The 26,357-nt window shown below is 36.3% G+C and overlaps 1 protein-coding gene and 1 pseudogene across 1 annotated transcript in view; both read left to right on the plus strand.

Moving 5' to 3' along the window:
- Positions 1–26,357, plus strand: part of VWA8 (von Willebrand factor A domain containing 8) — a 469,402-nt gene that overhangs the window by 73,736 nt on the left and 369,309 nt on the right. The window contains exon 5 of the mRNA XM_074191741.1: positions 23,802–23,969. Within this exon, the coding sequence (XP_074047842.1) occupies positions 23,802–23,969 (168 nt within the window). The remainder of the gene's footprint in view (positions 1–23,801; positions 23,970–26,357) is intronic.
- On the plus strand, positions 7,508–12,937 carry LOC141491120 (creatine kinase B-type pseudogene; annotated as a pseudogene).

Genomic DNA, 26,357 nt, shown 5'->3' on the forward strand with positions numbered 1-26,357 from the left:
TTTTCTTTTGTAAAATTGTAACATTAGCTTCTCCAAACTTCTGAGGATAAAACAACCTAAAAATAAATTAGTCAATGTCAATCTATCCCTTAAAAATCTTTTGCTGATGAATAGAGCACCGGCCCTGGAGTCAGGAGTACCTGAGTTCAAATTCGCCCTCAGACACTTAATAATTACCTAGCTGTGTGGCCTTGGGCAAGCCACTTAACCCCATTGCCTTGCAAAAAAAATCGATTGCTGAAATTACTTTTACTTAAGGTCAGCTCTTTTGTTGAGATGATAATGACTTTGTCCAGCAAAAGAAGGTAGGCTTGCAAACCTTTCATTGTAAAATATATGTTTTTCCTACTACCCATGGAAAAATATAAACCAGATAGTGATAGATCTAACTGAAAGAAAAAAACAAACCTCTTATCTGTTTGAAAGGTGTTATTTTCCATTCCCAGCATGCATTCCCCCAGCACCAGGGGAAGCATGGGGGAGCTAGAAAGTTCTTGAGTTTGGTTTTCACCATGGGGCTGCAATATTTTAAGTGTTGATATACTCATATAAATATATAAGCATAAAACATGAGTTCATTTCATAGCAGGGATATATTTTGACCATTTAAAATGAACATATACATCAAAATGTTTTGAAATCTTGTTTCATCTAAAATTGGTCTCCTTAAGAGCAATATTTAGTACTTAAGTTTTATCATTTTCTAAGAATCCTCTCAGTCCTGCTTTGATTATTCTAAAATGCTTAGTTTCACTGTATGTCATCCCCTGGGGAAGTTCCTATTTTGTGAATGAGGACAGTAAGTCTCAGATTAAACCCATTTGCCTAAGGTTGTACCTTTGGCCAGGAACAAAACTAGAACTGGGGCATAGAAATTTCTTTTTCCTTTCTTTTTTTTTTCTTTTTAGGTCATACTGATTTTATTGTGGGCAGGCTTCTTTTCTAAATGTTGCTATAATAATGCCATGATGTTTTCTGTCTGATTCAGAAGAAAAAGGAAGAAATTTCTCAGGACTGTATCCTTTCCCAGTTTCTGCTTGAGACCATTAGATCTATAAAAATTTTGAATCTGAAAGGACTGAAAATTCTAGAAAGGACTTTTAGAGGTTAACCATTCCCTGCTGTGGGCAAGAACCACAAAAACTCTTCCATATTCAGACCCTCATATACTTTAAGGCAAGTAATATTTCCCACCAAGTCTTGTCTTCTCTAAAAATTTCTTTTTCTTTAACTGATCCTAATATGGCAAGAATTTAGGCTCATCATCATTCCCTTTGCCTTCTTCTGAATGTACTCCAGCTTCTTAAGGTCCTTCCTATCAAATGACCACCCGAGAATTGACCTTAAGAGCCCTCCTTATGGTCTGACTTGGACTGAGTACAGTCACTTATTCAGCATGAAGAAAGAAAAAGGAAAGAAAGCTCTTCCTTTGGAGCCAGAATACTTGAGCACCAGATCCTTGCTGTGTGGGCTGAATTACTTCAGGGCTCTGGACTTGGGTTTCTTCATCTGTCAATGGTTGGGGTTGGACTCTATAAACTTTAGGGCCCTTTCTAACTAAGTCTAAATTTATGAACTTCTAAACCATTCAACATATATGAGAATCTATCTCATCATTTAATATCTCCAGAAAAAGGAGATTCCAGCAATTACTTAGTGTTTCATTATAGTGCTCAACCACCAGTTACTCTCAGAAAATTTTGAAAATAGAAGAGATCTCTTCTATTCATTTAAACAGGTTCTCTAATTCTGTGCTCAGAGAGCAGGTAAACACTTGGAACATGGCTTCCTTCCAACCTCTTCTGTAGAGAAACTCTTTCTTCCTTTCAGATTCACCACTTTCTTCTGCACAGTCTCATTTCACCAGCTATTTGTGCCCTCCCTCCCTAATTACCAGGCAAATCACCTCTTCAGATTTATTCTGTTTATCCTTTATGTATATGACTTTCCCCCATAAGAACATAATATCTATGGAAGAAAGGAAAGCTGTATTGTCTTTCTTAGTATTTCCAGCTCCTGCCACCTAGTAAATGCTTAATACATGTCTATTCCTCTACACATTTTTTTCTCATAGACTTGAAGAATGTTTTTAACATCAGCTTGCTGACAGGTTGCATTCTATTTAGCAGTCCCTACTTCATGTTATCTATATCTAGTGCTAGATAAGCATATACAGATAAATTATAATGCTCCTCCAAAGGCCAACTGAGATCCTTTCCAGGGTGAATCCTTCTTTCCAGGTCCTTTAGGACTTTAGGTATGACTGTCTTAATGCATTGTATGCTTAACCTTAGGAGTGGCTGCCTTAATGGATTGTATGTTTAACCTAAACAAACTAGCTTCATTTTAAAGACCAGACCAAGCTGATCATAAAATGAGCTACAAGGTAATGGGCTTTTTCCAACTCTTCAGACTTTACTTATAATTTCTTAATGTGGAAAGATTATCCTCTTTATCCAAAGGAGTACCTACAATGATGAAATTCTAGATCTTAGAGGTACTGAAATTTTGAAGAAGGAAGTGATAATGGATGGTATCTTATGCTTGGGCAATGCCTTATGACTTATCCAGGACTGCCCTCAACAACCCTGTGATTCAAGTCTTGCATCTCCATAAATGAAGAGTGTGAGCCTTACAGAGGTATGACTGGTCCAGCATTATAGCTAGTAAGTGAATTAATTGGTACACCACTCCAGGGCTGGTGACTTCAGTGTTCTTTGCTGTGCTTTCTTCATACTCTGCAAATAGAATATGATATAATAGTGGGATAGCATGTAATACAAAACTTATAGAAATTCTCCAAAAGTTCATAATCTGTTTGAGAAGACAGAGTAAATGTAGCTTCAGTCACACTGCATGTTATTTCTCATCATACATGCTGTATTCTAGCCAAGTCAGTTACTTGTATGAAACTATATATGACATTTCATCTCCCATCTACTTCCTTTTTTCTTTTTTTTCTACTTGCTTTTGTATGGACAGTTCCCCATGAATGGAATATATTTCTTCCACACCTCTACCTCTTAGAATCTCCCTGCAAAGATATAATGAGAAGAATTTTAAACTCAGAATCATAGGGTCTGTACTTACCTACATACTAGCTGTGTAACCTTTAAGGAGTTGGTTGTTCTGAGGTCTGCTGTTCTATGTAGATGAGTGTTGGACTTATCAAAGGTTATTTCATTTAGTGACTATCAAAAGTTTCCTCCTTAACAAATATAATCAATTTGCATGAATAACATTTAACTTTACTGAATTCAAGATCTCAATGAAGAGCTTTTGTACAAAGGTACTTTTTTTACTTAGCTTTTGTACTAAGTTTCAAAAAGTGGTAGAGTGGTAACTTAGTTATTTATGTCAATTTGATTTTCAGCTTTTGTTAGCTGAGCAGCATCTTCCTTAAGGAGCCCTAAGGTCTCTTCTACATTTCAGTCTGATTTTTGATAGACATCTCCCTTAGTTGATATGCCAACTTGTTTCAGTTACTGAATTTTTATTCTATACACCTCTTGATCCTGTAACTAAGTAACAGAAATGTGTAGGAAGACCAGTTAAAGAGCTTTGGTTGATCATTTTTTTGTTCTTCTGAGAAAACTCAAATTCTTATTAAGGTTAGGTGTATTATTGATTTTAGAACTAGATGGCATTTTAAGATGATCTGTTTTAGCTTTCTATTATATACATATTTTAAATGTAGTAAATGAGGCAAAAGGGACTTAAGTCTACAAATGTCATTTTTAAAAAATGCTTTTCTTTAGATGGTGAAAATATTCAATATTATCAGAAATTCAGATACTATTGGCATCAGTAGAATAGTTTCTATTTTGTATTCATGTTTCCTTGATACCTCTATTCTTCCTTTTTGAAAGGTTTTATTCAATACAGAACGATTTGTGGGAATCTCTTATTGTCTTATCCTTTTGTGTATTAAAAATTAAAAGCAGGAAGAATTTCTTTTTTTCTTTTTCTTTTGTTCTTTTTTTGTTTTTCTCTTAAAGATTTAATTTATTTTGAATTTTACAATTTTTTCCCCTAATCTTACTTCCCTACCCCCACCCCCCACAGAAGGCAATTTGCCAATCTTTACATTGTTTCCATGGTATACATTGATCCAAATTGAATGTGATGAGAGAGAAATCATATCCTTAAGAGGAAAAAAAAGCAGGAAAATTTTCAAAAGTTCTTTTTTTACTTCTTAAACACAGTGTACCTAGACAGTAACATAAGCAGTATTTCACACAATTCAAATTTGGATTTAGTATTTAACATTTCATTAGTTACTTTTATGAAAGGGTAGAAAATGTGTCTGTGTTAGCAGATGTCACTGAACTGAAAGAAAGCACACCTCAGAGAAGAGTTTGCAGAACAGCAGATTGAGCAAATTATGCAAATACAAAGTGGGAGTGGATTGCTGTTTGCAGGTCTGAAACATAACTAGAAGAACCAATGGAGAACTAGATGTCATTAATATTGTATTAAAATATAAAAATAAAGATCATAATGGATTGTATAAATAAGATCAAAGTTCAAAATCCAATAACAGTAAATATCATTATTACAGAACTACTTTTTTAGTCAAAAGATTCCCAAGCCAAAGACATTGGTTTCTTTTATTTCTAATAAAATTCAAATCTCAGGATTTGCTTTTGTCATAAAGCATTCTTATATAGAAAATGTAGGATTGTGAGGAGATAATGATTGATATAGAAATGATATAGATATAGAAAGAGGATATGGGACTTTCATGAAACAACTGATAGAATTATAAAATAATAGATTCTTTAAAATTTAGAAAACTGCTACTCATAATTTAGAATACATTGGAGAGTGTTTTTGACTTTACTTCCTTGTGCTTACAGATGAAGAAACTGATGTACAGTGATATTAGATGATTTATCCAGGATTTCATAGCTAGCTGATGACAAAGCTGATGTTAGAAGCATTATTTAATTATCTAATCAAAAAACATTTATTAAGGGCTTATTATGTACCAGACATGCAAAGAAAGTGGAATAGAAGCAGTCCTTGCCTTAAAGGACCTTACATTTTTATAGGACAGGCAACATGTAAATAGGTACATACAATATAATTACAAAATAGATGAAAGTAAAGTTTGTGAGATACTTAATATCTAGAAGTGACCTTTTCAGTTATGAATTACTAGACTTTAGTAACATTACATACTATTTGCCTGTTCTGGGTTTTTTTCATTTCTCAAAATACAACTGAAAAAAGTCCTGAGACTTAAAGCTAAAACACTCACTTCAGTTATAAATCTAATTTTAGTGGTTTGTGGTAAAAAATCTAAAGAAACATTTCCCAAACCTAGATTCAGAAATTTGAGATTATATTTTAATGAGTATTATTGCTTTAATTAATATATTATCCTTTAATGCGTTACTTAAATTCTTAGAGATCTATGTTTTCATCAGTAAGCATGCTACTTCGCATTGTACAGATTTTTACTTTATTCATGCATTTGCTTTTCATTCTACTGCCCTTTCACTAATCCTTAGCAGAAGTTTGCCTAATATGCTAGAGAGCCTTTTTTGGTTTTTAGTACTTCATGAATACCATTGTAGCACTAGGAGCAGCTAGATTACTGTGGATAAAGTGCTTGACCTGGAGTCAGGAAGGCCTGGTTTCCAATTTGTACTCTGGCACTTTATAACTGTGAGACCTTGGGAAAGTCATTTAACCCTGTTTGCAAAGAAGACAACCAGTTGACTCAGTGGATAGAGTGCTGGGACTGAAGTCAGGAAGACCTAAGTTTAAATCCAGTCTCAGAAATTTCTAGTTATGTGACCCTTGGACAAGTCTCTTAACCTCTATTTCCCTTAAACCACTTAAGAAGGAAATGTCTAAACTGTACTATCTTTGCCAAGAAAATGTCATGGACAGTATGGTCCATGGGTCATGAAGAGTCAGATGTGATCAAAGAACTGAAGACGTGTAGCACTGGTACTGTCCATCAGTTCTCTTAATTTTGCTATATATCCACCTCACTTTTTTCCACTAATTATACATGTCCTTAATGGATTTTCTATCACTTTCATATCAAAGTCATTGTTGGAAATGCATTTTGCTCTACTTAAAGTCAAAGTAAATCTTTTCTTTGGCCCTTTAGTCACTTGTGATTTTGAATTTTCAAAGATTTTGATGTTTTGTGATTGATAGGCATCGACTCTTCAAGGAGAAAAAGACTTTTAGAGGAGAGAACTGCTTGGAGTTATTTAATTCAGTTCAGCAAGTATTTATTAAATGCTGATAAATGCACTGCTTGCTATATACATTTTTTTCACCCAGCTCATTTTCCATCCATGATTCCTATCTAAGATGGGTGTATCCCTGGAAAGCCTTATTAGGCTACCAAAGTTTTGTCAAAATCCAGGCAGTATGAATTCTTCTACTTGTTTTTTTCTCTGTATGTAGCTAGACAGATTTTTCTTTTTCTTTTTGTATTTTCTTTTTTCCCAATTAAATGTAAATATAGTTTTCAACATTTCTTTTCTTTTTTTTATTTTCTAATTTTTTTATTCTCATTTCATACAAATGGTTTTTTTTTACATTAATAAAATATACTTGTTTACAAGTAAACAAAATACCCCTCCCCCCCATGAATATAGATAGATTTGCTTGGGCGAAAAAAGTAAAGGGGAGAGAAAAAAAATTAAAATTGAAAAAAAATAATAGTAATAATTGTAGGTATGGCCAGGTGGCGCAGTGGACGAAGCACCAGCCCTGGAGCCACGAGCACCCGAGTCCAAATCCAGCCTCGTCAACCCAATAATCACCCAGCCATGTGATATGCAAGCCACCCAATCCCCACTGCCCCGCAAAAACCAAAAAAGAAAAAGAAAAAAAAAGACCCAAAATAAAATAAAATAGTAATAATAGTAGGGGTGGCTGGGTGGCAGACAGAGCATTGGCCCTTGAGCCAGGAGCACCTGGGTCCAAATCCTGCCTCAGACACCCAAAGATCATTCTGCTGTGTGGCTCCAGGCAGGCCACCCAGCCCCACTTGCCCTGCACCCTCCCCCAAATAATAATAACAAAAAATGTGCTTCAGTCTTTGTTCCAACACCATCAACTCTGTCGTGAGTGGATCACATTCTTTATGATAAGTCCATCACAAAAGTTACTTCCATATTTTTCCAACATTGCCATTGCTGACTGCAACTCCCTCCTTTCTTATTTCTCCACTACCATGTACTATATTTTCTCTCTCCTTTCACTCTGACTCTGCTGTAGGGTTGCTGAGTGGTGCAGCAGACAGATCCCTGGTCCTGGGGCCAAGAAGCCCTGAGCCCCCATACCACCCCTTAGGCCCAGAATCCACCTGGCCTTATGGTCCTGGGCAGGCCATCCAATCCCAGCCCCTTGCAAGAAGTAAAAAAGAAAATGTGTTATATCTGACCACTGTCCCCCCATGGTCCATCCTCTCCTCCTTTATTCACATCCCCACCCCTCCCCCCTGCTCCCCCCTCCTTCTTACTCCAGATGTGTATACCCCATTGAGTATATTTGCTGTTTCCTCTCCTAGCCATCTCTGATGAGAGCAAAGGTTCCCTCATTCCCCCTTGCCTCCCCCACTTCCATATCATTGCAATAGCTCATTGTAATAAAAAAAAATCTTATTATGTGAAATATCTTGGCCTATTCCCCCTCTCCTTTTTCTTTCTCCCTTTCCATTTCCCTTTTTTTCCTATTGACTCCATTTTTACACCATATTTTATCTTCAAATTCAGCTTTCTCCTGTGCTTCAACTATAAAAGCTCCCTCTACCTGCTCTATTAACTGAGATAGTTCATATGAGTATTATCAGTATCATTTTTCTATACATGCAGTTCATTCTCATTAAGTCCCTCATATTTCCCCCCTCTCCTCCAATCTCCATGCTTCCCCTGAGTCCTGTATCTGAAGATCAAACCTTCTGTTCAGCTCTGGCCATTCCAAAAGGCCTGGTCTGTGAATGACCATAAGCGCTCCCCTCTGCCACGGGGCTGAGGTGGGGGGGCCCTGTTGTTCTATGGGGGGGGCCTAGACTGGGATCAGGATCTGAATGTGGTCAGAGCCCCAGAGTCCTGTTCCAGAGGGAGAGGACAGAGCTCTGCAGTCTCTCTCCACTCCCCTCCCTCAGCTCAGTGGGCTCATGCCCTGGGGGCTCCTGCTTACAGGCTCCACCTGCTTCTGTTTCCTGGATTTGGGCTGCAGAAAGAGCAAGCTGCTGGCTGCATGCCCTGAGGGCTGGGCTCCATGTGCTCCCTGTGGCAGAGGTCCCTGCTGTTCCCCCACTTTGTGCCAGTGCTTCCCGGGGTGCAGCTCAGGAGACTCCCCCACTGCTGTGAGCCGCAGCTCCCAGCGCCCTGGGGCTGCCTCTGGGAGGCTGAAGTTCTTTGGCTCTGGCAGGCCACCCCTCTAGCGGGCTGCCCCTCTGACCCCGGGGAGCAGGGCCTTTCTGCTCTTTTCCAGGTCACCTTGAGTAGGAGAACTGCCTCACTGGGTCCTTTTGTGGGTTCTGTCTCTCGAAAGTTTAGTTAGAGTCCTTAGTTTATTAGTTTTTATCAGAGAGCTCCTAAGACTGGATCCATTCATGATGCCATCTTGGCTCCGCCCCTCAACATTTCATTTTTTGTAAGATTTTGATTTCCACATTTTTCTACTATCCTTCTTTCTCTCCCCCCCTTTCCAAGAAAACAAGTAATCAAATACAGATTATTTATGTATAATTATGTTAAACATATTTTCATATTAGTGAAGTTGTGAAAGAAGAATCAGAACAAAAGGGAAAAAAGAAGAAAAACAAAAACAATTTTTAAGTGAAAATAGTATGCTTTCACTCAGACTACTTAACTCTTTCTTCTGGATATGCATAGCATTTCCCATCACAAGTCCTTTGAAATTTTTTTTGATCACTATAATGTTGAGAAGAGCTAAATCTATCATAATTGATCATCATACAATATTGCTGTTGCTGTGTATAATATTCTCCTGGTTCTATTCATTTCACTCAATATCACTTCATATAAGTGTGTCCAGGTTTTTCTGTTATCTGCCTGCTTGATATTCTTACAGAAGAATAGTATTCCATCTCATTCATATGCCAAAAGTTGTTCAACCATTCCTCAATTTATGGGTATCCTTCAGTTTCCAATTCTTTGCCATCCCAAAAAGGACTTCTATAAATATTTTGGTAATTGTAGGTACTAGTCCCTTTTTTATTTCTTTGGTTTACTGTTGCTGGATCAAAAGATATGCATAGTTTATATTGTACTCTGAGTATAGTTCCAAATTATTCTCCATTACAATTTGATGGATTCACACATCTACCTGGAGTGTATTAGTGTTAGAGTTTTCTTACATTCCCTCCAACATTTATTATTTTTTCTTTCATGATAGCCTATCTGATTGGTTTGAAGTGGTACTTCACAATTTTTTTAATTTGCATTTCTTTAACCAATAGTAATTTAGAACTTTTTTTCATATTGCTATAGATAGTTTTAATTTCTTCATCTGAAACTGTCTTAATATCCATTGGCCATTTATCAATTAGGGAATGACTTGCATTCTTATAAATTTGACTCAGTTCTTTGTCTAGTTCAGAAACACTTGCTGTAGAACTTGTTTTCCAGCTTTCGGCTTTACATCTAATTTTAGTTGTATTGATTTTGTTTGAGCAAAACCTTTTTAATTTAATGTAATCAAAAATTCCCCATTTTGCATATTGTTTTATTCTCTCTCTCTTGTTTGATTATCATTTCTTTCCCTCTTAATATCTCTTCCTTAGTCTCTTCCTTGTGCTCCTTTATGTCTAAATCTTGTACTCATTTTGACCATAGAATGTGAGTTGTTGGTCTTAGTTTCTGCCATGCTACTTTCTAGTTTTCCTAGCAGTTTTTGTCAAATAGTTCTCATCCCAGAAAATTGAATCTTTAGATTTATCTAATAGTAGATTACTAGATCTACTAACAGTAGATTTAGATTTATCTAAGAGTCATTTGCTCTTTTCCATTGATCCACCACTCTGTTTCTTAGACAAAACCAGTTTTGATGATTGCTACTTTAGTTTTAGATCTGGTCTAGCTAGATCACCTTACTTGCATTTTTTTTCTCCATTAATTTCCTTTAAATTCTTGACCTTTGCTCTTCCAGATGAATTATTTTTAACTACTTTTCCTAGTTCTTTAAAATAATTTTTAGTAGTTTGGTAGTTTGAATAAGTAGATTGTCATTTTTACTTTAATAGCTCTGTCTATTTAGGAGCAATTGACATTTTTCCATTTGTTTAGATCTAGCTATATTTGTTTGAGAAGAATTTTGTAATTGTGTTCATATAATTATGGGGTTTTGTGGCAGATAGATTCTCTCAAATATTTTATGTTGTCTGCAGTTCCTTAAAATGGAATTTCTCTTCTTATCTCTTGCTGCTGGACTTTGTTGGTAATATGTAGAAATGCCAATGATTTATGTGGGCTTATTTTATATCCTACACCTTTACTAAAGTTAATAATTTCAATTAGTTTTTTAGTTTTTGATCTACAAAGTGAGATTTTTAATTCTTCATTGCCTGTTCTGGTATCTTCAATTTCTTTTTCTTATTATGCTAAAGATAAAAATTTTTTCTTTTTTCTTTTTTTTAAGGCTACCATTTCTAATATAATATTGAATAATGGTAGTGATAATGGGCATCCTTGTTTTACCCCTCTTCTTATTGGTAATGCTTCTAGCTTATCCCTGTTCCATTGAATGACTGCTGATAATTTTAGATACATGCTGCTACTCTCTATAGTTTTTTTTTAATAGGAATGGTTTCTGTATTTTGTCAAAAAGCTTTTTCAGCATCTATTAAGATAATCTTTTGATTTCTGTTTGTATTTTTATTGATGTAATCAATTATACTGATTGTTTTCCTAATATTGAACCATCCCTGTATTCCTGGTTAAAATTCTACTTGATGGTACTGTATTATACAAGTGATAAATTGCTGTTAGCCTTTTTTTAGTAGCTTTATTTAAAATTTTTGCATCCAAATCAGTGACTGAGCTTCAGTTATAGCGGCCTGAGAGGTTAGTGTAGCAATGGCAGCAGCATCTTCTGAAACTCTAGCTGACTGCAATGCCCAAAGCACCCTCTCCTTTTGCCATCACCCATTCTCCATATCCACAATATGCTGAAGTCCTGCTACTCCACTGAGAATGAATATCCTTATTTCTCTTCGCACAGCAACCACATAACTAAGTTGCTGACACCAGAGCTCTATGAAAAACTCCAGGATAAGGCTATGTCTAGCAGCTTCACCCTGGATGATGTCATCCAGATCAGTGTGGACACCCATTCATCATGACTGTGGCCTGTGTGGCCAGAAATGAAGAGAGCTGACGCGTTCAAGGAACTGTTTTATCCTATCATTGAACACCAACATGGAGACCACAAGCCTTTAGATGAGTATAAGACTGACCTGATCCCTGACAATCTGCAAGGTGGTATTAACCTGGATACCAACTATTTGTTGAGTTTTTGTGTTTGAACTGACTGGAGCATTTGGGAATTCTGCCTGCCCCAGCATTGTAGCCAGGACAAGTTCTGTGCCAAAGAAAAACTGTGTGGAAGCTCTGGCCATCCTGGAAGGTGACTTGAATAGGAAGTACTATGCTTTGCAAAACATGACCAAGTAGAAACAGCAGCAGCTGATTGATGACCACTTCTTCTGCAAACCTGATTCCCCACTCCTCTTGGCATTTGACATAGCCCAAGACTGATCAGATGGCAGGGGCATTTGGCAACAGTGTCAACAAGATCTTTCTGGTATTAATAAGTGAGGAAGCTCACATGAAAGTCATCTCTATGAAGAAGGGGGAAACATGAAAGAGGTGTTCATATGCTTCTGCACTGGGATCACCCACATTGAAATCCTTTTTAATACCAAGAACTACAAGTTCATGTGGAACTCCATCTGGGCTATTTCCTATCATGCCCTTCCAACTTGCACACAGGCCTATTGCAGGTATACAAATCAAACTTTCCTATCTGGGCAAGCATGAGAAGTCCGGTGTGGGCTGCAGAAGCTGAGGCTGCAGAAGAGGGAGATAAAGGTTATGCAATAACAGCTATTTGTGGTGTCTGACATCTCCAGGCTTCTTAGAGATGAAACTGGTACAGATGGTGGTGGATAATGTGAAGTTGGTCATTGAGATGGAGAAATATTTGGAGCAGGGCCAGTCCTTCGATGTTATTATATCAGCCCTGAAATGTGGAGTTTCCCTCTTGAATTTTGCACTTTCTAATTAATTGGATGACTGAATAATCAATATCCTACCACCTTTGGTGCCCCAGGAACTCTGAATACAGCCCACCTAATCATGCTGTAGCGAAGTCTTTTCTTCCTTCCTTCAGTTTGATTTTTGATGACTGCAGTGTTGCTAAATGCTGTTGTTTGGCCTATAAAAAAGTTTTTCAACAGTATTCATTTGGGAAATTGGTCTATAATTTTCTTTCTATGTTTTGGTTCTTTCTGGTTTAGGTATCAGCACCATCTTTGTGTCATAAAAAAAGAATTTGTCAGGACTGCCTGTTTTTTCCAAATAATTTATATAAAATTGGATTTAATCATTCTCTAAATATTTTCTAGAATTCATTTATAAATCCATCTGGCCTTAAAGATTTTTTTTAGGGAATTCATTAATTATTTGTTCAATTTCTTTTGCTGAAATGGGATTATTTAGGTATTCTATTTATTATTCTATTAATCTGAGTAATTTTCACTTAGGTTGTTAATTTATTGGCATACAGTTGGGCAAAGCAGCTCTGAATTATTGTAGTTTCCTTTTCATTGGTGGGTAAATTCACCCTTTTCATTTTTGATATTGGTCATTTGATTTTCTTTTTTTAAAAATTAAATTAACCAGAGACTTATCCATTTTATTATCTTTTCCATAGAACCAACTCATAGTTTTTAGTTTTTTTAACTTTCAATTTCATTAATCTCTTCTTTGATCTTTCAGAATTTCTGATTTTGTATTTAATTTAGGATTTTTCAATTTGTTCTTTTTCTAGCTTCATTAGTTGCATGCTGAATTCATTGATCTTCTCTTCATTTTATTCATGTAAACATTGAGAGATATAAAATTTCCTCTAAAAACTGCCTTGATTGCATCCCATAAATTTTGATATGTTATCTCATTATTGTCTTAGATGAAATTACTGTTTCTATGATTTGTTGTTTGATCCACTCATTCTTTACAATTAGGATATTTAGTTTCTAACGAAGTTTTAGTCTGTCTCTCTGTGGTCCTTTATTTCACATGATTTTTTTAGGGATTTTTTCTTTCATTAAAGATTTTATTTGTATTTTGCAATTTTTCCCCCAATCTTACTTCCCTCCTCCACTCCACCCCCATAGAAAGCAATCTGTCAGTCTTTAATTTGTTTCCATGTTGTACATTGATCCAAATTGATTGTGATGAGAGAGAAATCATATCCTTAATGAAGAAACAAAAAGTATAAGAGATAACAAGATCAGACAATAAGATATCCATTTTTTTTCTAAATTTAAGGGAATAGTCCTTGAACTTTGTTCAAACTCCACAGCTCTTTATCTGGATACAGATGGCATTCTCCACTGCAGACAGCCCAAAATTGTCCCTAATTGTTCCAGTGATGGAACGAGCAAGTCCATCAAGGTTGATCATCACCCCCATGTTGCTGTTAGGGTGTACAGTGTTTTTTTGGTTCTGCTCATCTTGCTCAGAATCAGTTCGTGCAAATCTCTCCAGGCTTCCCTGAATTCCCATCCATCTTGGTTTCTAATAGAACAATAGTGTTCCATGACATACATATACTACAGTTTGCTAAGCCATTCCCGAATTGAAGGACATTTATTTGATTTCCAATTTTTTTGCTACCATAAACTGGGCTGCTGATTTCATATGATTTTTATTGCATCATGAGAAGAAAATGATTCATTTAATATTTGTCTTTCTTCATTTGATTGTGAGGTTTTTATGCCCTAATATGTGGACAGTTTTGTGTAGATGCCATGAATTTGAATGCTATACCACTTAGTGCATTTATATTTAGTATTGATATTACTTCATTGTCTAGAGTAATTTTTAGCAAGATGTAGTTTCCTTACTTATTTCTTTTAATTAGATCTATTTTTCTTTTGCTTTGGGTGAGATTAGTTTTGCTGTGCCGTCCTTTTTTTACTTCAACTGAAACATAATATATTCTTCTCTAACCTTCAGTGACCTCCACATTGGTAACCAGACCATTCCATATTTGATATTGTGATGTTTTTAAAAAAAAATTGTTCTTTCCATGGACATGGATATTCAAAACATGTGGTTTCTGGGTTGTCTTCAAGCCTTTGGCTTTTACAGGATTCTTTGGACCAAAAATCCAAACAACCTGCAACAAAATGAAGCTTTGCATAAACAGTTAAAATAAATAAACTGGATCATAAATTATATTTTAATTTCAGTTGTCTTAGTTCCCACATCTGATTGAAATACAGCTGATATTGAGACCACAAAGATATTGGAAAGTATCCTCTCTATGAAGTCTTGATTCCATTATGTCTGAGGGGAGAGAAAATTAGCACATATAATTTATAATAATTTTGGTGCCTTTTAAAATAATGCTGTGAATTCTCTTACATTGAGTTTGAAATATTTATTCAGAACTTTAATTTCAATTTTCTCCCTGATTTTCAGTCTGTTTCCATTTTCATATGTATTATATTTATTAAAAGTTATACATTAGCAGTGAATCTTAAAAAGTTAGTTTGGTCTTGATTCTAAACCAAGTGGAAGATCTTATAAATCAAATGATTTTCCCCTAATTTCTGGTTGTGGTTGATTTTAAAACAAATCAACAGAAGTGGTAGTGGCTGGAAGAGAAGTGAAGAAGGAAAGAACATAACACTTGTCATATTTGTATTACCATAGATTCAAGGAATACATATTCATTAATAGTAGATTTAAAGACAGAATTCCAAGGATAAGGATTAATGGTTATCTTGCTGTTGGTGGATAAATGTTAGTTTCTTTGTCTCCCACTGTTTAATATTGAACATTCAGTCTTATTTAAAAACTTCCTAAATAAGAGGAGAAAGGACAGAGGGAAATCTTGAAGTTTACAAATAGTACTTAACTTTTTGAACAGTGAAATGTCAAAGTAATAGGAATAAGCAATAGAAAGAGCTCTCAAAGTTTTGAAGTGGAAGAAAAGTGGTAGATTTTTCATTTTATAGTCCTGTAAGACTGTGAATTTGGTAGATTTTTTTTAATAGCCTAGGAAACTTTTTTTTTTTACTTTGGTAAAGGTTAAGGGTTGTCTGGCTGTAAGCAAAGCAGACAGGGGAAAAAAAATAGATCACAAAGCCAGAGCCAAGTGTTGAATCTCATGTTATATAAGCAGACCCAAAATGGTGGTTTTGTTTATCCCAGAATTTTAAAAGCGGGGGGGGAGGATTTTCCCTAATTTTTTCCCCAAATTTTCCCAGGATAAATGACAAAGAATGGAGTGGTAAAGAACTATAATAAAGGAGTGGGTATGAGCTGGGACTAACAGGTCATATTCATGATAAACCTCAATTCTGTTGCATATTATCAAAACTGTATTTATAAAATGATGGATTTGTGCTTTCTATTATATTAGTAATAGTAGAACTAGAACTAGGTAGCATTTAATATAATAAAACAATTTTGCTTTACAAAAGTTGTCTCATTGTATCCTCACAACTACTCCTGAAGTTATGTGCTATTGTTATTCCCATTTTACAATAAAGGAAAATGAAACAAATAGCAGTTATGTGACATAACCAATTAGTAAAGTGTGAGTAAAGTTTCTGAGGCTGGGTTTGAGCTCAAGTATTCATGACTCTAGGTCCATTACTTAATCTACTGTGCCACCTAATTGCCCCCAAGCTTGGGGAAAAAAAGAATATTGACTTTATTACTCCTTTTTTCTTTGAAATGAATAGTAAGGTAAGAAGACAGAGTGGAGGGAAGAAGATGTTGAGTTGAAATGTTGAGTTTCTGGTAGAAATACAATTGGATATTTCATTGAACCCCAAAACTGATAGTTTAGTAAGATCTCTGATTTACTCCCATCAATAATTGCCACACCAATGGGTTATTTAACTTGATGTACAGACAACTATACTTTGGAGGGGGGTTCTTATTAATTTTTTTATAGTTCTGTTTTATCTCTTGCTCTCAGTTCCTACTTTTTGATATTATCACAAAACCTTCATGAACTAGTCTTATTCTAAGCCATTGCTTTGAATCTTCTCTGGGTTCTGATATCTGGATTGCCAAACTTGTTAGGATTATGTGTAACTGGGCCATGACATATGTAAAAGTAGAATCTGAATGAGGAGAGAGACTTTCTTGTGAGTAAAGTTCTTGAGCTTTAGTGTATTATGACATTCAGTTTGGCAGACCAGAGACCTTTTTGGTACCTTTAGGGTTTCTTAGTTGTGTTGGAGATAGTGAAAGTTGCCTGAATGCAGAGTTTGGGAGGGTTGAAATATGGATGGCTATCACACACACACACACACACACACACACACACACACACACACAGAGAGAGAGAGAGAGAGAGAGAGAGAGAGAGAGAGAGAGAGAAAGTTTGCTTAGTTTTTAATCAGAAGTCAAATTATTTTGTTTCAGTGCTATTTTCATTGTTTTTTGTTACCTTATTATCTGGAGGGATTCAACCCATTTGAATAATGTTATCCAGAAGTGTTCTCTTTAGAACAGTATTGAACATTTATACTCTGTTGTCTACCTGAAATCCTTTTCCATGTTCCTTACTTTTTCTGGTCAAAGTTAGTTTGTTATGAAATTTATTTTTCTACATTCATTTTAATGAAATATATCTGTTTCCCATTTGCAAGAAATCCTTCAGCTTTCTCAAACTTCACAATAATTTAAACTTCTCATTCTATTCACCCTTATGATCTTATAAGGATCTTCTTTCTTCTTCCTCTTATCTGCTCCTTCTCTTGTAAAACAGCTTTTCCACTGCTGTCTGGCTGTACCCTTTGTTCCCTTCCTTTGATTCCTTTCTGAGATTTATTTTCTCTGGGAAGCCTCCTCCCAGTTACCTATGGATCTAACCCCTTGATATGCTTAGACAAAGTTGAATGCTATATACCATGGGAGTATAGACTGAATTTTTGCAATTGCTAACACTTTCCTTGTAAACCTGTCAGAAAAATCCTGAATGTGATGATGAGATGGGAGAGTGGAATTCACATTTTGAAAATACTCTCAACCCTTGGGTCCTTCTCTTTGATTGATTTTCCCCATTAGGTACTCTGAAAAACAACATGCATCCCCCAGGATAGGTTCATCACCAGAAGTCTCATTGTCATGGAAATTACTTAAGCTTTGATACTCAACTCTTCTGATTTCCTTTCCCCTCTGATTGGAGGGCTGTACAGAATTGAAAATTTTCCAATCAACTGTTTATTTTACACTAGCTACTGTTTGGTTTCAGCTCCACAAATATTTCCCAGGACAGATGCATTCTGGTATCCCCTTGCTCTTTTCAACTTCCTTTTGTGTATTTTCTTCCCTGATTAGAGTGTAAGTTCCTTGAGGGTGAAACTATGTTTCTTTTGCTTATTTGTATTCCCAGAGTACACAGTGCTTAGCACATAGATGGTAATTAATAAATTATTTGACTATGACTATGTTGAGTTTGTCGTAACTATGACTATGGATGTCTCCCAGAACCCACATTAGGTGGCTAAGTGACTTAGTGTATTCTGTCAGCACTCCAGTGTATCAAGTAATAACTTGGACTATGACAATAGCTTGCTACCAGTGGGTCTGCCTACCTCAAGTTGTTCTTCCCTTCAATTTGAGACAGACACACACACACACACACACACACCCTTTCCCTCTATGCCTTCCTGCCTCTTTATTGCCTCCAGGATCCATTAGAAAAGATTCATTTTCCTCTTAAAAGTCCTTCAGAAAGGGCAGCTAGGTGGCGCAGTGGATAGAGCACTGGCCCTGGAGCCAGGAGTACCTGAGTTCAAATATGACCTTGCACACTTAATAATTACCTAGTTGTGTGGCAAAGCCACTTAACCCCATTGCCTTCCAAAACCAAAAAAATAAAAAGTCCTTCAAAACTTAGTCCCCATACTAACTTTTCAGACTTCTTGGGTGCTCTTTGAGTTACCCTAGTCTCTAGGCTACTCTACAAACATGATGCTCCATCTCTCATCCCAAGGCATTTTCTTTGCCTCTCTCTCATGCCTGGAATGCTCTCTCAACTCTACCTGCTGACTTCTGTGGTTTCCTTTAAGTCCCAACTAAAATCTCATCTTCTCTAGGAAGCCTTTCCCACTTCCTCTTAATTCTTTTTCTGTCTTTTAATTCAGTCTGTTAATTATTTCCTATTTATCTTTACTATAGCTTGTTTTCTATGTGTTTGTTTCCATGAATGTTGTCTCCCGTTAGATTATCTTGTCCTTGAAGATATCTTTTTGTTGTTCAGTTGTTTCAGTTGTGTTCAAGTCTTCCTGCCCTCAATTTGGGTTTTGTTGGCAAAGAAATTGGAATGTTTTGCCTTTTCCTTCAGCTCATTTCATTTTATTTTATTATTTTATTTTTAAGAAACCAATGTTTATTTTCCATCAGCATTTTTCCAACACTATTAGAGCATCTGGGTAAAACTTAGGACCACTCTGTGGTAGTTCCTACCCATTCAGTGGCCTGAGCAGTAGGAGCTGCAGACTAGTCCTCAGTAGCTGGCTGAGCACTCCAATCTTCAATAGGGAACTGCTGAATGGGCACAGTTGGCACCTGGAAGCCCTCAGACCAATCAGCCACCTCTGGCTGAGCAGCAGTGAATTCTGGGGCAGGTGCAGTCCATTCACCCTGAAATTCCTCCTTTGTCATGGCCTGCTCTTCCTTTTCACTCTTCCCTGGATCTCTGTAGAAGTAAAGATCAGGCATGACCTCCCATGGGTGCTCACGGGAGATGGTACCACGCATCCACAGGACTTCTTGGACCAGCATCCACTACATCAGACCCACTGAGTGAGCTCCCTTGTTGTTGCATAGCGAAGTGTGGAGTCTGTGTTGCACAGTGCAATGGTTGGAAGGTTAACATATGATGCTTCAGTCAAAGGCTGATGATCTGCCTGAGGATCAGTGACCACCAAGAGGTGAGGCTCCCTGAAAGCTGCCTGGATCTGGTTAGTGAAGGTGCCTGGGGTGAAGCATCCAGAAATAGGTGTGGCGCCAGTGGCAGCAGCAAATTTCAGAACAGCTTTCTGGCCAGTGTTCCTGGATGAGATGACATTAACATCAGCTGGATTTTCAATGGCAACAATGGCACAAGCTGCCAGCAGAGGCTTTTCCCAAGTTCTCTTCAAATTAATGATATAGATGCCGTCACTCTTCCTTTTGTAGATATACTGTTCCATCTGGAAGTCCAGATTGGTGCCACCCAAATGGGTGTCTGCAGCAAGGAGTTTGAGGACATCCTCCTCCTTCATCTGCAAGACATCCAGCTCCAGACATTGTGAAAATTTCCTTTGAAAGTTACGACGGAGGGGTGGCTAGGTGGCGCAGTCGATAGAGCAGTGGCCTTGGAGTCAGGACACTTAATAATTACCTAGCCGTGTGGCCTTGGGCAAGCCGCTTAACCCCATTGCCTTGCAAAAAAAAAGTTACGATGGAAACCGTGAACAACGCCATATGGACCCCTCTTCTGTGCAGTGCGGAAAGAGCCCTTCAGCTCATTTTAAAGATAAGGATACTGAGGCAAACAGGATTAAGTGACTTACCCAGGGTCACACAGTTAATAAATCTTACTAAATCCAGGCATCTCATTGCCAGGCATCTAATAGGAGCTTAATAAAGGTTTGTTTGTTGGATTAATTGGTTGGATGCAGCCTGGGCCTGGAATTAGGAAAGATCTGAGTTCAAATATGGCCTCAGATATTTAGTAGCGGTGTGATCCTGAGGAATTCAGATGACCTCTGTCTGCCTTAATTTCCTCATCTGTAAAATGGAGATTATTGTGTAGTATCTGTAATGTACTTAGCATAATGCCCTTCATATAGTATGAACTTCATAAATACTTAACTTTATCCTTCCCCGCTGTCCTTCTCTGCTTTCTTTGAAGGAGGGTCTCAAGACCAGTCCTTTCTTTATTTCTCACCATGCTGCAGTTCTTACTCTTCCACCATGCCCGCAGGAGCATCTTTCCCACTGTCTTTCCCCACCACCCCCAACTTCCTTTTATACATTGTCAGGTAGAATGCAAGTTTCTTGAGCACAGAATATGTCTTTTGTTTTGCTTGTGTTTCTTTTAATATTCTTAGTCTCAGCATACTGTCTGGTTCATAGGAAGCTCATAAGAAGTTTTTGTGGACTGATGACCATACCTTTAATTTCTTTCACCTTCCTTACACAATTATTTTCTTTATTGAATAGTGGCTGTATCCACAATAGGAAATAGAGTCTTTCCTTCTTCCATTTGATCTGTATCCATACAGAGGGACTGGACTGTGTCAAAGACATCTACAGTAGTTAAAGCAAACTGTTTTAGAAGTCATTTCTCTCTAGGGTTAGGTGTTTAATTATATCCTATATATTTTCCCCTTGTATGACATTTGGGGGAAAAAAAATCTTAATTTGAGTAAAAAACATCTACTTTGATCTGGGAGAAATGAGTATTTTTTAGCTCTTTGGAGTTTGTAAATATAGAGTAGGATACTTACTCTGAGTTTTATGACAGACATAATAGAATAATTTTTCTTATTTTTAATAATCTTGCTAGCAGACCATAACAAACCATGTAGTTTATTTGTTTTTGGTAGGACCAGTACTTTTTTTGGAGTAAACGATGACCCAAAATATTCTTATAAAAAAAACAAACAAGTCATTTGGAACCCTGAAATGTGAATTTTAAAGACATCTGCCCATGTTTTCCATTTTTGATAATTGATGTAACAGAAACTTTTATATTAGGTTGTCCAGTATTCTTCAGTAGTTAGGTAACTCCACTTTTTTTGACTGTTTATAAAGTTATAGGGTTTTCATATTAGTGATCCATTGGTATTAAGTAAGAATTTTAAACCCAGAGGCATCATGTCTCTGACCCCAACATGTGGAAGGGATAACTGTGTGCTGTAAGCATAATGAGGACATGGATTTTCTCTTATCTATACTTTGATAGCTGCTGAAAGACCTAACACAGTCTTTTTTTTTTTTTGCTTATTTGAAACAAAGGTTCTGATCCTATCCTCTTTTGACTTTTATAGTATTGTTGGCTTTTGTTAACAGTCTTTGGCATTTATCATCTATTCTGAGCATTGTGTCCTATGATAGTAAGATAACTTTAGTTTATTGAGAAGTTTTCCCCTACTGTTTTGAATATTACAACTCTATCTTAGGGGTAATTCAAGTTTTTATCCCTGTTTTCTAGATGATGACAAGAAGTATACTTGTATACTTCAGACAGGGTAAAATTACAGATAAATTGAAAAGTAGAACCCTAGGAGAAATACAAAAATAAACATCATCATTATGAAGTAAAGTTCATACATGAATTATTGACAGTTCAAAGTGGAACTTAATGGGAGGGAGAATAACAAAAGCAATAGAAACAAGAACTAGCTCGTTTTCTTTTTTCCAATCTCAAAGTCCTTATTATCAATTTTTAGAAAGAAAGTACTTTCCTCAGATATGTTTGGGCTTCCAGAGGTAGTAGAGTGAATTTAGTTCTTAAAAAAACCTGGCAGATGATATCCTAGCCTTCTCTCTTCCCCCTCTCCTTTCCCCCCCCCTTCCTCCTTCCCTTCCTTCCTTTCTTTCCTTGCTTTCCGTCCTCTCTTCTCTTCATACCAAGTATGAATTACCTAATTAGGTCCTTATAAGTACCTAAATATATTATTCCAAGTCTGTGACTTTTTATAAGCTATATTTGAATATAATACAAGAGAACTTCGTCTAGTGACATTTTGTTTATAATATGCAAACACTTAGAATGTCTCCCAGAATATTTACTAAAGTGTTTTCTCTGTGTGTGTGTGTGTGTGTGTGTCTGTGTAGTATGCCTCTGATCCTATTTTAGCTTTGGAGCAATAGTAGTGTCTCCAGGAAGTGCTTTTATTACTCTGCTTTCATTATCTGAGATGGGGTTACACTAAATCAATGCAGTGGGTTTAGCATTAATGTGCTTTATTGAAACATCCCTCTGTTTGTTATTGAGCCTAGGAATTTTAGATCCTTAACAAAGAACTATCTCTCTTTTTGTATGAATTCATTCTTATTTCCTTATTTTTGAAGGAGAAAACCTTCAAAGGAATAAGACACTTAAATCTTATCACATAGACAGCTACTGTAGATTTTTTTGTATTTCATGACTGTATATTCATCTGGGTTCAGGTCTGATTAGGTGATAGATATTTATATTAAAAGTTTATCCCTGGCACAGTGGATAAAGCACCAGCCCTGGAGTCAGGAGTACCTGGGTTCAAATCTAGTCTCAGACGCTTAATAATTACCTAGCTGTGTGGCCTTGGGCAAGCCACTTAACCCCATTTGCCTTGCAAAAGCCTAAAAAAAAAGTTCATCCCTTTTTTTATTACTGAATAAAACAGTAAATCATTCTTTGTAGACTCTATAGACCCTTTACAGAAAAAAAAATGAGAATTTTCCCATTCTTTTTATTTTATTTTAAAAATTTTTTTGAAAATTATGACCTTAAGAAATAAAACAAGCATTTCCATAACAAAGTAGAATTGCACATGAAACTTCAATTCTGATGTATACAATTTACTTTCCCTTTTAAGTATATAATAAAATTCTCATTCTTTTTTTACTCCCATCCTCTTCCACCTAGAAGTAGCCACCATTAGACACAAGTGTTGTGGGTATGTGTATGTAAAATCATCAAGCTCATCATTTCTTTTAGAACAGTAGTATTCTATTATAATAATATACCACAACTTATTCAGTCATTCCCCAATTGTTGGGCATCGCCCTCAATTTCCAATTCCTTGGTACCATAAGGAATGCTGTTTTAAACATTTTAGAACATATGGTTCTTTTCCTTTTTTCTTAATCATCTCAGAAATCATCTAATAGTGGTTGGTGCTGAATCAAAGGGTATAATCAGTTTTGTAAATCTTTGAGCATAACTTCAAATTGTTCTCCAAAATGGTTGGATCAGTTCATGGTTCATGCCATAATAGTAAATTAATGTTACAGTTTTTCCATATCCCCTCCAACATTTGTAACTTTTATACTTTTTAGTTTGTTTGTTAGGTGAATTTTTTTCCCTGATGATCCATTATTGGTTATATTTAGAGTAAGTGAGTTTTCTATCATTGATTCCCCACAACTCCATATATTTATTTCCTAATTTTTCTGAATAATGTTCATTGAAAAAACCCTGAGATATTTATAGTACTTAAGAGTTATTATTGCCAGTGACTTTTTTCCTTTTTAGATTCCTGACTTGATACCACAACTTTTATTTTAATTTTATTTTTGGAATTTTATTGATAGTTTTTTTCCCATGCTATAGTTTCATGCCACATATATTCCCCCTTCACTGAACACTCTTTTGTAATCAACCCACTTTTCCAAACCTCCTGAATAGACTGACCAAATGTGCTATTCTTTGCACTCTTTGGATCTTATACTGCATTGTTTCCCTATAATTTATAACTTCATTTTTTTCCTTTGACTTCATGTGAAATTATACCATATTTTGGTCTTTTCTATATCCTAATTTTGATATTTTATTGCTGTTGGGAAAAGTGTGCTGTTCGTGCTGCCACAGAAGGTAGAACCCTCGTGCTTGAAGGTCTGGAGAAAGCAGAAAGGAATGTTTTGCCTGTTTTGAACAACTTACTGGAGAACAGGGAAATGCAGCTTGAAGATGGACGCTTCCTCATGTCTGCTGAGCGTTATGACAAACTCCTCCAGGTAGGTAGAGGACCATAAATGCTATTGCTTTTTCTTTACCTTGATCCTAAGGTAAAAAAAGGGGGGGGGACTTCTTCTCCCAAAGGATTGTCATAACCCCTCCATTTCCTTAGTCAAATCCATATGACTCAGCCATTTGCCCCATGATCCTTTGTTGGATGAATTCATGTGGATATTCCCCTTGGGGAGTTTTTGATTCCATTCTAAGGTGTTAACTGTTTCATGTAAACCATTTTCAGTCACCTTTAATAAATCCTATAGAATGATGCAGATGCTTTGGCTATTGCTTAGTGAAATAATGTCTGCTTGCATTTAAAGAATGTCTAATAATCCTTCTCTTTTTTTTGGCAAGGAAGTATTAATCTTTCTACAGTTTCTTATTATTATGCTATTTGCCTACCATACCATCATACTCAGCAAATACTTTGGGATTGATTCATTAATATGTGCTTAGTGACTAACAGAAATAGCAGAACTTTGTGGGGATTGTTGCTACTTCGGTATTTTTCCTCTCTAATGTTATCTAGCTCATTCATCAATCTATCAATAACTTGGGACTCATAAAAAAGCTGGTTCAAGAGCTAAGACAAAACTCTCAAGAAATAAATTTTGTTGACATGGAATCAAATTATTTCATTGAGTAATAAAATGAGGAGGTTTCACTTTTTTTTCCTGAAGTTTATCTGACAGTCTTCTAATCCACCAATATAACAATCAACAGAACTGGTCAGGAGAGAGCTCATGGATGGACTCAGATGTATAGGGATAAGAAGTGAAAGAGAGGAAAGATAACTAAGGTCAATATAAGAGTGATTTTATCTTATTTAAAAAAAGTTGTCAGGAAAGATGGGGTTAGAGAGGAATCATAGAATTTTAGCTCTAGATCTAGAAAGGTACCTTAAAATTTAGGATAGTCAAAGGCTCATAGATTGAGAGTTCAATGGGATCTTGTTATTGAGTTGTCCAATTTTCTCTGACTTCCATTTTGCAGAAGTGGAAACTGAGATTCCCAGATTTGAAATGACTTACTCAGGGTCACATAAGTAATGAGGTAACAGAGCAGTAATTGTCTTTTTAAAGATAAAGTAAAGCAATAAAACTAATGATAGTTGACATTTATAGCTTTGAAGTTTGTTAAAAAAAAATTTACATAGATTATCTAATTTGAGTCTCAGAGCTACCACAGGGGCTATTATCCCTATTTTAGAGATGAGAAGAATGAAGCTCAGATGTTCAGCATCTTGTTCCTAGTCAGGTATCACATGTCAAAGGTGAGTTTCAAAACCAAATCCAGCTAAGTCTAGCCCTCTACCTTCTGTGATAGACAAATAGACTTGCTGTTTAGGATGAGTGAAATAATGATAATTTATCAGGCATGTAGAAGAATCTAGAATTGGAAAATGATTAACTGTTATTAGAAAACTATGATCAATGAAGAGGTTTTTTTTTTAGGTTTTTGCAAGGCAAATGGGGTTAAGTGGCTTGCCCAGAGCTACATAGCTAGGTAATTATTAAGTGTCTGAGGCCAGATTTGAACTCAGGTATTCCTGATTCCAGGGCTGGTGCTCTATCCACTGCACCACCTAGTCGCCCCCCAATGAGGAGGTATTAAGGGAGTGCAAATGCTTTTTTTTACATAGAGGGTACTGAAAGAACTAGTTTATTAAAAGAACTAGATTGCTGAGCTGCTGTTTGAGGAGTTATTAAACACTGCAGAGTTGAGATGAGCAATTGTTATAATGATTTTGAAAACAAGGAAGAAGGTAGATTATTGTGAATTTGACATCAATTCCTGGTTCCATAATAATTTGGATTGTGCTGACCACTCACCCACAAATGATTGTGCTGACAAAGGAATGTGGATTAATTCTAAACAACACATTCTGGACTCACCTTATCTCTTTTCTGAAATGTTTCTAAAGTCATAGGGCAAGAGAATACTTTAGACCCATTGTGACTGGATGTCAGCAAGGCACTTGACAGTCACAGATCCTTATTGACAGTAAGGAGAGTCATAGGCTAGATAACAGCACAGTTAGGGCCACTTGGAACTTGTTGAAATACTTAACCCAGAGAGAGGAGATGAATGACCAAATGACTATCTGAATGCCACCCTGAAGGAATATACCTGGTGGAGTGTCTTTGGGTTTATTCTTGTCCACATTTTCATTTCAGTAACTTGAAAAAGTAGTTATGGATAGAGAGGCAAAGATGATACAGAGGAAAGAGTATGTTACATCACAACCTGAGAATCAACTACCCAGCAAAACTGAACATTCTTTTCCAGGGCAAGAGGTGGACATTCAGTGAAATAGGGGAATTTCACACTTTCCTTTTAAAACGACCAAAGCTGAACAGAAAATATGATCTTCAAGTACAGGACTCAGG

This window comes from Macrotis lagotis, chromosome 6 (assembly GCF_037893015.1).
Source record: "Macrotis lagotis isolate mMagLag1 chromosome 6, bilby.v1.9.chrom.fasta, whole genome shotgun sequence".
In the NCBI taxonomy this organism is placed as follows: Eukaryota; Metazoa; Chordata; class Mammalia; order Peramelemorphia; family Peramelidae; genus Macrotis; species Macrotis lagotis.